This window comes from Solanum pennellii, chromosome 9 (genome assembly GCF_001406875.1).
Source record: "Solanum pennellii chromosome 9, SPENNV200".
Taxonomy (NCBI): Eukaryota; Viridiplantae; Streptophyta; class Magnoliopsida; order Solanales; family Solanaceae; genus Solanum; species Solanum pennellii.
The window spans coordinates 7,273,552-7,286,430 of record NC_028645.1 but is presented as its reverse complement, the minus strand read 5'-3'; the positions used below and the strand labels follow the sequence as shown (position 1 = coordinate 7,286,430).

General features: G+C 33.5%; 2 protein-coding genes across 2 annotated transcripts in view; one reads left to right on the top strand and one right to left on the bottom strand.

Moving 5' to 3' along the window:
• Positions 1–1,005: 1,005 nt before the first annotated feature.
• On the bottom strand, positions 1,006–2,076 carry LOC114073967. The gene is made up of 3 exons (XM_027911737.1): positions 1,915–2,076; positions 1,274–1,801; positions 1,006–1,200 (listed from the first exon to the last, which is right to left on the bottom strand). Exons 1-3 carry the CDS (start codon positions 2,074–2,076, stop codon positions 1,006–1,008), a joined length of 885 nt encoding a protein of 294 aa, XP_027767538.1.
• Positions 2,077–9,359: 7,283 nt separating this feature from the next.
• The window catches only part of LOC107030577 (protein LURP-one-related 10-like), a 21,418-nt gene continuing 17,898 nt past the window's right edge, over positions 9,360–12,879 (top strand). The window contains exons 1-2 of the mRNA XM_015231846.2: positions 9,360–9,608; positions 10,581–10,811. Of these exons, the coding sequence (XP_015087332.1) occupies positions 9,360–9,608; positions 10,581–10,811 (480 nt within the window). The remainder of the gene's footprint in view (positions 9,609–10,580; positions 10,812–12,879) is intronic.

Below are 12,879 nucleotides of genomic sequence, written 5' to 3'. Positions count from 1 at the left end.
TTCCCCAGGTACCTCAACTAACCCAGATTCCTATTGAATCCTTTAACCCACTATAATTTGATCCTTTTAAATATTCTTGGGTGATGTGGAGCCAAACGTGATCTCACATCCTTTAAGCGCGTGCAGACGCTTCAAAAGCACTGATGTGGATCTTGAACCATCCACCAACGATCTTCTTCCCCCTTTTAACCCTAATTTCTCCCATTCTTCCCTTATTTATCCTCTTTTGGTTCTCTTCATCATTATTTCTCCTCTTTAGCTCATTATATTATATATCTTTTTCATTGATTTCTTCTTAATCATCAAGTTCCAATATCGAATTTATCTTCTTCATCAATTTCTTCTTCTTCAACTGCGATGGTACTATGTCAATGTGTGAACGTTGTGGAAATGAAGACCACATGGACACAATCCAATCCTGGACGTAGGTTCCTTTGTTGCAAAATTTCAAAGGTGAATCAAATTTATTTTTTTTGTCCAATATAGTAAGGAATCACCTTATTTATAATTCATTTTTTTTCTTTAATTTTGTAGGCACGAGGTGGATGTGGATATTTTCGATGGTATGATGATGAAATGCCTGCTCAAGCTAGGAGGGTGATATGGGGTTTGTTGAAAAGAGTCAAAACATATGAATTGGAGAGGAATCGATCAAGAAAAATATGGATGATATGCATTATCGTAAGGGTGATATTGGCTACTTGGATTTGTGTAACAAAATGATCTTAGTTGGTTCATTTGTCTTCTATTAGATTCCTTCATAAAAGTATGTATGGTAGATTGTAGTGTTCTTTATGGGCAATTTGATCGGTTTTTCTATTGTAAATGCCTTGTGTTTTTATCGTAATGATTTAATTGAAGGAATGAAGATAATTTGTGCCTCAAAAGCAGTAAAAATTGATCATTCATGCCATTAATTTGCTCTAGTGAGCTCCAAGTTTCAAAGCAGTCAATACAAATTTCTGCTGCTAATTACACAACCAAAAAGTGACTTTTCTACATAAATTAGGCATTTTTTGGTGCACTAGATGTTCCACGCTTGTTTTTTCTTGACTGAGTGATTCGTTGCAACTGTGAACCAGCGACAGCATTTCCACCATTCCACTTGAGTCCTCGAGGCTTATAACCAATATCAATATTTGTTGGAGATGCATCCCTATAAACTCTCGGATTGACAGCTTTTTCTCCTGCAGTACCAGGCTGCATAGAAATATCTTAAAATGAGACTTTATATAGTAGAGCAAGAAATGAACAAAATTATGTGTACACTTACATTAAAGGTTTGACTACCACTTGCATTTTTATAGATGCCAAATCCTATAGTCTTGGTCCTCTTTTGTCTTCCTGTTGATATTGAAGCTTTCATAGCCCTTGGTTGATCAGGTTGCTGACTTGATACACCTCCAATGTCTCTACCAGTGCCTCTTCCAATTTCTCTGCCAGTGTCAGTACCTCTCTCAGTGCCTCTCCCAGTGCCTCTACCAGTTCCTCTGTCAGTACCTCTCCCAGTGCCTCTGCCAGTGCCTCTCCCAGTGTCTCTGCCTCTGCATGTGCCTCTGCTTTTAGGAGGTTGTTTCTCTCTTCTAACAGCTGAAGAATCAAAACATATAGAATTGCCTTGATGATTGAATACTGGTGGCTTACTTGAGATTGATGGTCTACTAAAAAGTGGTGGCTGGCTTGAGCTTGATGGTTGGCTAAACAATGGTGGCTTGCTTGAGCTTGATGGTTGGCTAGACATTGGTAGTTGGCTTGAGCTTAGTTGCCTGTTTGGGTAGCCTCCAGGTTGTCCCGTTCCAACCTATTAATACGGTAATAAAAATTGATTATTGTAAATAATTGAAGCTTATTGTAGATGTATTAGAAGAGATAATAACTTACCAATGTTGGACAAGATTTTTTATTGTGGCCTACTTGATGACACAGGGAACAGGTCATTTTTACTCCTCTTTTGGACAACTTTCCATACTTTTTCCTAGGCTCATTATTTGTCTTTCTCCTGCACTTTGGTGGCCTATCAGACATGACTTTTGGTTCAGGAGGTTCAATCACTACACCACTAGTGTGAGGACACATTTTCATGTTTGGTATTGGCTATAGAAAATGGTTATAAGCCTTCAAAAATGTCTCTTTCCTATACCAAAGTACCACTTCATGTTCAGGTTATATGCCTTTGTGCTGATATGCAAGCACAACATGTTAACATGGTATGCCCCTCAATTGCCATGTCCTACATGTACATGTCTTATTCCTTATATCATCAATAAGTCTGTACTGACCATCTAAGATTTCATACCCAATATCACCATTGAATCTAACATCACAAAATCTAGCAAGATCTTTGTTCTCTTCAAGTACTAGTCTAGCCATGGAGAGATATCTGAAATCCAAGTTTCAGCAAATTGCCTTATTACAATAGTTCTGTCCATTGTCTTGTGTCTAATCTCCTCTAACATAGTTATGATAGCCTTATGTCTAGCAACTAGTATCCAAGAATTAAAAGTTTCACACATATTGTTTTCAACAATGTCACACTTAGAATGTTCTTTAAAATATGCTTTGCACCAAGTAGTTTTTTCATAATGCAACAAGTCCTCACAAATTTTATTACCTAATTTGTTGAGTTTATCCATCTCATCTTCAAATTTCACTTCAAAATTTGACTTAGCACATCTCCAGAACTATTTCCTTGTTTCTTCACCACTCCATAATTGACGTCAGTTGGACCAGATATGTCTAGCACACCTTCTCTACTCACTATCTGGTAGCAACTCACATAAAGCTAGTACAAGGTCCTATGTAAACAGTTGTAGCACAAACATTAAAAAGTATTAGCAATACAAGAAAATAAAAAATAAAAGAACAAGATACAATACAAAAACCATCTAACCTTCTGCATATCTGACATAACAGTCAGTCCATGTCTTGTGCCTAAGTTCAGATCTTCTATCAAGTACTTGAGAAAAAAACTCTAACTATGTTTTATCTCTGTGTCAACAATAGCCCATGCGATTGGAAATATCTGTTGATTCTCATTTCTACCAACAGCAACCAACAATTCTCCCTTTCAAGAACCCTTCAGAAAACATCCATCAAAACCAATAATTTTTCTGCATCCTTCCAACCAACCCCTCTTCAATGCATCAAAGCAAACATAGAAGTAAACAAACAAAGTTTTTCCTGGTTGAGACTCTCTATCTGTCCTCAATCAACAGGAAGTACCAGGATTAGTATGTTTAATCATGTCTGCAAAATCACACAATCTTGAAATTCCATCTTCCAATCACCTAAGAACTCCTTGATAATCTTCTTTTTTGCCCTATGACAAACAGTTTTTCCGACATACGACACAAATTTTTTTCTCACCAATTCCTGAATTTCCCATATTCTTATATATGGTTGACAGGTAATTTCATCCTTGAACTTTTCTGCAACAAACTTATATGTACACAACTTGTTCTTGGTTGATTGAGGACGTACATGCACAGGATAATAATTTTTGACAACAAAATCACCAGAATCTTTATCTATACTAGCAAACAGCAACCATTTACATTTCTTGTCCTCACATTTAACTCTAACTCTTTTTTTGTCATTAGGCTTCAATTTTAACCTAGTTTTATATTGACAAGAATAGTCTGCAACAGCTTTTCTAAATTGTTCAGCACTTTCAAATTTCATACCAAGCTCAAAAATTGCTACAACACAATCAGGATCAAATCTTACCTTTTTACTTTTTCTTCTTCTTGGTAAATCAACACCCTTCATAAATTCTGGATCCAATTCATCCCTACTGTCTTCATTTTCCAATTCTGAGCTATCTATATATTGCTCATCACCCCCTAGTCTTCCAGTGTATCTAGCAGTCTTATTCCTTCATATGTCTTCAAAGCCTCTATCAATATCACCTGTTCCAAGCTTTATTTTCTCAGTTTGACTAGGTTTTTTCTTTTTCACTTTGTTTCTCCTTTCATTTCTAAGAGATCTTAATTCTTCATCAACCTTAGAGTCATCCACATCAGGAATAACATCCTCTTGAGAGTCATCACTATTTTCTTCATTTGATTCAGTCCATTACACATCTAAATCTGATATTGACCTAGTTTTATATTCACAAGAATAGTCTGCAACAGCTTTTCTAAATTGTTCAGCACTTTCAAATTTCATACCAAGCTCAAAAATTGCTACAACACAATCAGGATCAAATCTTACCTTTTTACTTTTTCTTCTTCTTGGTAAATCAACACCCTTCATAAATTCTGGATCCAATTCATCCCTACTGTCTTCATTTTCCAATTCTGAGCTATCTATATATTGCTCATCACCCCCTAGTCTTCCAGTGTATCTAGCAGTCTTATTCCTTCATATGTCTTCAAAGCCTCTATCAATATCACCTGTTCCAAGCTTTATTTTCTCAGTTTGACTAGGTTTTTTCTTTTTCACTTTGTTTCTCCTTTCATTTCTAAGAGATCTTAATTCTTCATCAACCTCAGAGTCATCCACATCAGGAATAACATCCTCTTGAGAGTCATCACTATTTTCTTCATTTGATTCAGTCCATTACACATCTAAATCTGATATTGACCTAGTTTTATATTCACAAGAATAGTCTGCAACAGCTTTTCTAAATTGTTCAGCACTTTCAAATTTCATACCAAGCTCAAAAATTGCTACAACACAATCAGGATCAAATCTTACCTTTTTACTTTTTCTTCTTCTTGGTAAATCAACACCCTTCATAAATTCTGGATCCAATTCATCCCTACTGTCTTCACTTTCCAATTCTGAGCTATCTATATATTGCTCATCACCCCCTAGTCTTCCAGTGTATCTAGCAGCCTTATTCCTTCATATGTCTTCAAAGCCTCTATCAATATCAGCTGTTCCAAGCTTTATTTTCTCAGTTTGAGTAGGTTTTTTCTTTTTCACTTTGTTTCTCCTTTCATTTCTAAGAGATCTTAATTCTTCATCAACCTCAGAGTCATCCACATCAGGAATAACATCCTCTTGAGAGTCATCACTATTTTCTTCATTTGATTCAGTCCATTACACATCTAAATCTGATATATCCCGTGGCTCAATTTCCACATTAACATTTTCAGATTTAGCCTCATGATTCAACCCTTCACTTGCAGTCATATTTATATCTTCTACGTTTTCTTCAACGACAGACCCACAAAGCAAACCCGTTGTGACCACTTCTACATCATCCACCACATGCTTCACATAAAGGTCTAAAAAGTCACCATCTTTTAGGTCTTTGATGACATTTACTAAAGTGAAATTAGTGTCCGCCTCAATAAAGCCATTTTTGTGGGGTTTTTAACACAGAACCCACCAACAGTAATATACCCCAATTGTTTAGTGTAAAAAAGTAACTCGATTATTGAGAAGTGGTCCTTGTCGATATTAACATATTCCACCTCGGCTTCCCCTTTATAAGTAATTCCAGTTTTGTCCTGAATAAACTTACCACCATGATGAAAACGAGTTATAATAATGGCGTCCTAAAGATTCCCTGAAACAAGGCCCCAAATTTTTCTGACAAGTTATGAACAATAAAAATAAAAAAATCCTAACTTTCTCCAGATATTAACAACAACAACCACATTGAAACTAAAACCAGTATATATCAATAAAAAACACAGGCTCAACACATATATTAAAAACACACAACCACTACAACAATAAAAATTACATAGAAATTAGGGAATGAACTTACCTCACACTCGTCAACTCGAAAATCGCAAATGAACTCCAAAATCGTCTGCAATCTTCGATGATTCCTTCAACAAAACACTTGAAATCACTTTAAAATCTAAGAATTTTAGCTGTAAAAGTCATTGAAAGGGAGAGATTCTTAGGGTTTTCTCGTTTAGAAACGGGTTAGAAGTGTTTTGGGGGGAAATTGGTTTTTAGGTTTGATGATTTAATATGTGGCACTGACGTGTAATTGGGTTGGAGTGTATTGGTCAAATTTTCACGTGGGAAAGGTTCATCTCACGCGCCCAATTACCAAAAATAATTTATTGAAATTTGGCTCCACATCAGCCAAGAATATTTAAAAGAATCAAATTATAGGGGGCTAAAGGATTCAATAGGAATCTAGGTTAGTTGAGGTACCTGGGGGGAAAACGCAAACAACTTTAGGGACCTGCGTATGTATTTGGCCTTCTTTAAAAGTAATATGAAAATTTTAAACTTAAATTATTGCCACTTATAATTAGATGATATTCTTTTTAGGACGAAATAAAAGGAAAGGTCACACGTATGATGGAACGAAGGAATCCATATTTATTTTAGAGAGTTGTCACTTGTTATTATAATATATTATTTCAATTAAGAAAGTTATTTTTAGTTCAAGTGGTAATTTTACTCTTTTCTTAAAAATATTTAATCAAGATGTGAAGTCCCATAAATGTTTAAATAATTTACATTAGTAATTATGAGCTTTATGACATAATAAACGAACCATAGAAGTGTTAATGATACCCACAGGAGCTAAAAAATAAATGACTAAGATATGTTTCCATGTGGATATTTTTACGATCCAAATTCTAATATCATGATAAACACCTAACTGTTGAAGATAAAAAAAAAATTAAATACAGGGGACAAGTTGAATATTTTGATTCAAGCAATGTGTACGATGGAGTTAAAGTCACTCTAGGTTTAGGTCACTTATATCGACTAGACTGCTACTTTTTGAAATAGCTCATGAAGTCGACTAGGATTAGATTATTTATAATTGTATTATTATCATAGTAGTAATAAGTATTGTAGGAATCTAAGTATAGTTAACTTAAAACTTTACAATTCTTTTCCTATATAAAAAATATGTATTTAACAATTTTAATCATCAACACAATCCTTGATTTTCTAATACTAGACATGGAAACTCTACATGGTATCAAGGCTTAAAATCTCTTAGGCTCTCTGAGTATTGATTAACGAAAATAAACACACACGTTCAACTGCAATGACCCCCTCTACCAACACTATGTCGACCTCCTCACTTCACTAACTCATTGTCACTTGCTCCATTAAACTTAAACCAACAAACTACCTAATATGGAGGACACAAATATTCCAATTGATTCATGTGATGAGACTAACCTATTTCATCATAGAGAATGAACCAACTAAAAACAATTGTTTCACGAAAGAGGCTGCTGAAAAAAGTTGTAGCCGTTGAGAAAGATCAAAAGATAGTTGTAGTATTGATGACTGGGAGGAGAAAGATGTGTTGCTAAGGAGTTGGATCTCAGGCATCATGATTGAAGAAAACATGTACCTAATTATGGGTTGCTCAACTGTCAAGGAGATGTTTGAATGGTTGGAAAAATCTTATCTTCAAGCAACAAAAGATAAGGAATTTCGGCTTAAACAATAACGTAACTACAAAGTGTTAAACTAGGAACCAAAAAGATTGATGAATACATCAAGGGATTCAAAAAGACATATGTAATGGCCTTGCAGCCATTCACAAAACTGTGGATGAAGATAGCAAAGCAATTAATTTTGCTAGAAATTTATGTCTCAAATATAAGACCTTCAGGACTGTCATGTTACGTGAGGCATCATATCTCATCCTTCATCAATTTATTAATGTTCTAAGGGCTTTTATTATAAGGATATATGTCACAACAAAACCATCACATGATATTAATTCTCCGCCTAAAGGGGCAGGGAAGAGAAAACAACAGTTTCAAGTTTGGTGGACAGGGAATATATTCTCAGAACAATCAATATGGACCAGGTTCTCCGAATAATCAAAGTTTCCCAAGTAAAAATTGGGAGAGAAACAACATTGAATCATGTTAAATTTGTGGCAGAATAACCATATTGTTCTTAAGAGTTTATACAATTAGTGAGACTACATGTATCAATCCACAAATGAACTATCACCTTTGGTCAAACCTCCCAAATTTTAAACTTTTAAAACTGAAAAATCTTGGTCAATCCTTATACTATCACCTTGGATATTTTGCCAACTATTTTTGCAAGTCATAGTGAAGTTACAAAAAGGATCAAACTAGAGAAATAGATTAAAGCGAACAAAACGATCATGTGAGTCGTTACAACAATGTAACATCACCTCATTTTCCAGCAAATGTCGCATCTCTTCTTCTTAAGATAGTTAAAGTGAAAGGCCGAAGAGGATGATGATCATCCAAGATCTCTATGATTGATACAAATCAAAAGTTACTAATTTTGATTTTTTATATGAACACATGCCAAAATAGTAAGAATGTAAAGAGAGTTACAAGTAGTTCATAAACAATGAAATTATTTAGGGGTTGTTTGGTTACTGGTTAGAGTTATGCAGGTATTAGCTATACAGGATTTACTTATGCAGGGTTTAGTTATGTAGGTATTAATTATGCAGGGTTTAGTTATGTAGGTATTAGTTATGTTTGTGAATTTTTTGCGTTAATTTTATATTTTTTTTCATATTTTTCCTATTTTTTATTATTCAATTACTCATTTTCGAGATTTCCGAAAAAATAAAAATTAAACAAAATTGTAAAAATGAGTCGGATAGTGTATTTAAAAGGAGTTGATTTATGGTTCGGGTTAGGTGTTTATGAGTCCGAATATCTTTCCATTTTCATATAGATGACATGTGGTAAGGTCAAAATGACATGACAATTTCATGTGGCATTTAAAGAAATGAAAAATGAGTTGAATATGTCCAACATGACAACTAACGCCCATAAGGGCATATTATGACCAAAAGTTTGACGACAAGGGCATAAGTGAACCAAACTTTAAACGGAGGATATATCTAGACCTTTTCGAATAGTTTACGGGCATACTTGACCCTTTTCCCTCAAAAGTTAAATATCACTTTATTTAAATTATTGAGATTAATCGGGTCAAATTGAACGGGTCAAGACCCAACCCGTTTTTTAGCCCATTTGAACCCAACTCATTTGAGCCAAAGTAAATTTAGGCGGGTTAAGACTCAACCCGATTTCTATTTCAACCCATTTTAATATCTCAATTTCAACTCAACCCATCCATTTGACACCCCTAATTATCACGTATTTCGTACAAATTAAATATGAAAGAAAAAGGGACGACTAAGACCTAGCAACAAATCTGGATATACTTTTGGTGAAAAATCAAAGTTGAAATTTCAACTAAAAGGACAGGTTAGAATAATATTTGACTAATTATAAATCACATATACACGTCTCTAAAATCAGACCAATTCGTCTGAAAACCAAAAAAAATAAAAATAAAAAATCATAAATATAGATGTCATTTGATTATTTCTTAGAAAAATAAAAGAGTATTGCCAAGTTCTCTAAATTTTTGCATAACTAACGAGTAAAAGTGACTGATTATTGTTCATGGCAGAATCAAGTTATGCAACTATGGCTAATGATCCAGTTGCTATAATTGGATCCGAATATTGCACGCCGAACGAGGTTGATGTTGTTATATCTAGGAAGGTGAAGACACTTAGATATGGAGATTTTGTTGTTTCAGATATGAATGGAAACTTCAAGTTCAAAGTTAAAGGCACAACTTTTGGATGGCATGATAAGAGAGTTATTCTTGATGCTGCTGATAATCCCCTCATCACTCTCAAACAAAAGGTAGTACATAATTATTTTTTAAAATGTTAATTTCAGAGATCTTCCTATATTATAATTTCTAAATTAATAATAAGTAGCTAGGTTACAAAAAAATGTTTTAAAAAAATCAAATAAGGGAGGGAAAGTTCATGTTGTAAGTTTTTTTTTCCACCTAGTCCGCAATGGAGCTTTAACTAAATCTGGATCGCTCACTGCACACAAGGCTCATTTGAGTTGACGTCTCCAACAAAAAAAATTTCATATATATCTAAGGTTCAAATTCAAGACCTCTGATTAAGGGTGGAGTAGTCTCAACACTGCACTCAACTTATATTAGTTAATACTACAAGTCAAACCCTAAGGAAGATATATCTACACAAAAAATAAAAGTTTTCATTCTATATATTGATCGATAAATATAGGTTTTATCTAATCATAGCCTAGTATGCGCAAAGCAGTAACATGATATATACTCACAAACAAGGGTTGTGGTGGAGTGATAAGTAATACTTCTTCATCCTTAATCAAGTGGTCTCGGGTTCGAGCCTCCTTGGGTACGAAGTCGCCTTTGTTAGGGAGACCCCCAATGTGGGATTTCCGGCAAAAATTCGAATTTAGTCGGACTCCAATATAGGTACCATACATCGATTTGAAAAAAAAAAGATGTATACTCTTCATATCGAGCTTTCATGATAACCTAAAAATTAAAGCAATAACCAAGTATAAATCATTTAATTATACGTATAGTGTGAATTCGTTTTTACATTATCATCAGTAGGTATAACTTCAACATCTATAGGTTCAAGTTTGTAAACATTGATAGTTAATAGATATCTTTTATTGTCATTAAATTTTAATTTGTAATACCAAAATTGTTAAAATTTAATACTTATCATAATAATTTACTTGTTATAACTTTAATTACTAGTGATGATTGTGTAAATATTTTTACTTTAAAATTAAAGTTTTTACCGTTAATTAATTTTTGTATAGATATTGACTGAGCACTCGAGATGGAATGCATTTAAAGGAGAAAGCACAGATGAGAAAGACTTTTTATTTACTATAAAGACAACATCTATATTTCAATGGAAGACCAAATTGGCTGTTTTCTTAGCAAATAACAATTCCAAGGAAAAGAATTGTGATTATTTGATTAAGGGAAATTGGTTTGATAGATCATGTGTAATATATGCTGGAGATTCTTCTACCATAGTTGCTCAGGTTAGCTATTGTTCATATCTTACTTTTCTTTTGTTACTCTCTTTAAGCATTTTCGTTTGATTTAACACTAAATTTAAGATATAAAAGAAGATTTTTGAATTTTGTGATCTTAAATTAAAGATATGTGTAGTCCTCTAGATGTTATGATCTTAAGTTTGTCACGCAGAATGTTGAAATTGGAAATCTTAGTACTAAATATAGAAAAAACACTATTTTGAGAAGGGAAAAAAGACAAATATAACCCCAAACTATCATAAATGGTATGCACATGTCATCCGTCATGCTTTTTGTAACATTGGTGCCCCCGTCGTTCTAAAACTAGAGCATATATATATCATTTATACTAACAAACATACACATGTCATAATCTTATCCAATCCATCGACCCGACATTTATTAAGCATCAAATCGACGGATAAGATTGTACCATGTGTCCTATTTACTCTTCCATTAAAGTGAAGGACATATATTCTCTAGTTTTTGAATTGCAGGGACACCAATATTTCAAAAGTATGACGAATGATATTTACATACCTTTTACGATAATTCGAGGATATATTTATCCTTTTTTTTCTTTTGAGAAAGCCAAAAAGAAAAAATAAACATATAGTTTAATTTGCTATAGTAAAATGAAAATTTTCCGTCATATTTATTTTTAAAAATTAAATTAGTGATAGTATTATTATTTTGAGAATAATGCTATTATTACTATGATATTTTTATCATTTTATAATACTTTTTAGATGAAAAAAGGGCAAAAGACTCTTTGAAATATATAAAATAGATCAAATTTATCCCTCGTTATATTTCGATTCAAATATATTGTTTTATCGGAAAAATAATTTCTAATAAGTTTTTTGACTTTTTAGAGTCGCCACTTTATTTTTTAAGAAAAATGTAGAAAACTATGTTCTCAAAAAGACTTAACAGAAAAATCGTTTTGAAAACTTTATAGGGTTCGGGGATTCCTATTTATCTTTTAGAAAGATTCTTAAGGCACCTAAAATATTCGTTTATACGGTTTTTCGACAACTAACTCATTTGGCTAAAATGCCTAACTTAAAGTTTGAATAAAAATTATTTAGAGCTATTTGAAAAATAAAGTATTTAATTTTACTATCTAAGTATGAATTTGATTTGCAAGTTTATTTGTCCTTTTAGATTCCATTTAGATTCGATTTTAAGTTGATAAAACATTTACGGTATTTGCGGGGATTTAGATTTTTTAACTTTAAAACTACCGACAAATAAAGCAGATAAATAAATGAAAAATAAGAGAGGGAGAAGAGAGAGTTGGGTCCAAATCCGGATTTTCTGTCCGCCTAGACCGGTATTTGAACCCATTTTTTTTTGGGAGGAGGGGTGGGGTTTGACCCACTTAATTTTCACCTATCCTAAACTAATCATTACAATACAGAGATAAAACAAAAAAAAAACGACAAGGACTTAAACCTCAAAAAATAATAACAATACAACATGTAATGCAAAAATAAAATGAGGGCCTTCTGCCCAAATTCTTTGACTATTGACTCGCCCCATGCGGATTTTGACTCCAAGATTTGTTCATTCATTATATAGACAGCTGACTTCAAAAGACGATAATTGGACCTTTATGGCCCCAAATCGCCAAAAAGCAAAGGGACAAGTCTTCAATGACTCGTGAAATTGTAGTCTTCTCCGGGCAGCGAACGGGGACGGGAATTCCAGCGAAGACAGGCAACGACTATCACACCAAAGAAACGACTCCGAAATGAACTCGAATGAATAGAGCGAGCTGATGGGAGCAAAGACCAAATCAGAAAATTTCGAAGGAAATCTTCAACTCGAAAATATCTTTTCCTTTAACTATTGGTTCACTCTCTCTATTGTTTTCAATACAAAATATTTTCAATCCAAAAAACTGCCGAAAAAAAATTCCCACCTAAATAACGAGAAAAAGAGTTTATATAGAAGGAGATTTAGCGTTTTTCTTTGGATTTTAGGGGGAACCATAGAGGGCAAAATCGTGTTGGGTTATGGGTCTTTTTCCCTTCCTATGTGGATAAATAAAAGCCCAATTTGGACCAAC

Coding starts and splice junctions, on each gene's coding strand:
- LOC114073967 (XM_027911737.1), bottom strand. CDS start 2,076: ATGTGTCCTCACACTAGTGGTGTAGTGATTGAACCTCCTGAACCAAAA. Junction 1,802..1,914: donor CCTGTTCCCTGTGTCATCAA/GTAGGCCACAAT, acceptor CCGTATTAATAG/GTTGGAACGGGACAACCTGG. Junction 1,201..1,273: donor GTGGTAGTCAAACCTTTAAT/GTAAGTGTACAC, acceptor ATTTCTATGCAG/CCTGGTACTGCAGGAGAAAA.